Source organism: Vollenhovia emeryi, unplaced genomic scaffold (genome assembly GCF_000949405.1).
Source record: "Vollenhovia emeryi isolate VEMERY1.0 unplaced genomic scaffold, V.emery_V1.0 DF951978.1, whole genome shotgun sequence".
NCBI classification, from domain to species: Eukaryota; Metazoa; Arthropoda; class Insecta; order Hymenoptera; family Formicidae; genus Vollenhovia; species Vollenhovia emeryi.
Window position 1 is genome coordinate 1 of NW_011954388.1, and position 1,040 is coordinate 1,040.

The 1,040-nt window shown below is 28.8% G+C and overlaps 1 protein-coding gene across 1 annotated transcript; it reads left to right on the top strand.

The window, feature by feature from the left end:
* The first annotated feature begins 6 nt into the window (after window positions 1–6).
* Window positions 7–965, top strand: LOC105555868. The gene is made up of 3 exons (XM_012002933.1): window positions 7–233; window positions 331–419; window positions 613–965. Exons 1-3 carry the CDS (start codon window positions 85–87, stop codon window positions 864–866), a joined length of 492 nt encoding a protein of 163 aa, XP_011858323.1. The 5' UTR covers window positions 7–84; the 3' UTR covers window positions 867–965.
* The last annotated feature ends 75 nt before the right edge of the window (window positions 966–1,040 follow it).

Here is a 1,040-nt window from a genome sequence, read left to right on the forward strand (position 1 = left end):
CCTATACTCATAATTGGGATAAGATTAAGTAGAGAACCATTAAACATTTTTGTATTTTTTATAGATACAAATGACATTACGACTATGAAGAAAAAATGGAAGTCATTGTGTGATACTTATAGGACGTATAAAAATAAGCAGCAGAAACCAAGCGGTTCAGCAGGGACCTCACAAAAGAAATGGGTGCACTTCGAACGAATGAAGTTTCTTAATGATATGCAGCTCGAAACAGAGTACGTATTTATGAAATAACGAGCGTACAAACATATCTAATGCCGTAGTACATATTTGTTTATATTTATTGTATGTAAATTTAACTGTATGTTACAGAACTGTAACCAATATCGCGACATTTCCCAGCGAAGAGTCTAATGATACTATGACTTTTGATGAACACAGTAGCAGTGATCGTGGATCACGTATGTTGATTTATTAATTATTTTCTTATGAAAAGTATTGACGGGAAATGAAAAATTAAAATTAATATTTGTGAAATTTGATTTTTTAATGAAATTAAAAAATTTTTATCATTTGTTTTCAATTTTTCGCTCTATTTAATCTACAAATGTAATTAAAATAAAAGTAAATAATACAATCTCTAAATAATTGTAGGTAAGCACAAACGTAGCTGCAGTAGCATAGATAGCGAAGATGGTTCCAATTTTGACCGATTAATTGATGCTATAAATCAACCGATTAACATACCACCGTTTGTGCCTCCTAAGCCACCACCCTCTGACAAAGCAACTTTGTATGGTAACCTTGTTACTGCTCAATTACGAGAAATCAATCCTGAGGTTATGGATGACATAATGCTGCAAGTGATGCAATTACTTAATAATGCTAAGAAAAATAATTCTTATTAAATCACCGCCGTTTATTTCCTCTACCGACTGACAAAGTATAGCTTTATTTAGTTTTACAAGTATTAAATATGTATTAAATAAAGAATAAAGTTTATAATATATAAGTTTATTTGTAATAAAAATGTTTATATTTATTAGTATTTTATTTATTATATAATATATAAATTACATTAT

Excerpts from the sequence above, each read along its gene's own strand:
- LOC105555868 (XM_012002933.1), top strand. The coding sequence starts at position 85 with ATGAAGAAAAAATGGAAGTCATTGTGTGATACTTATAGGACGTATAAA. Across the intron at positions 234-330 it reads GATATGCAGCTCGAAACAGA|AACTGTAACCAATATCGCGA; the intron begins GTACGTATTTAT and ends TGTATGTTACAG. Across the intron at positions 420-612 it reads TAGCAGTGATCGTGGATCAC|GTAAGCACAAACGTAGCTGC; the intron begins GTATGTTGATTT and ends AAATAATTGTAG.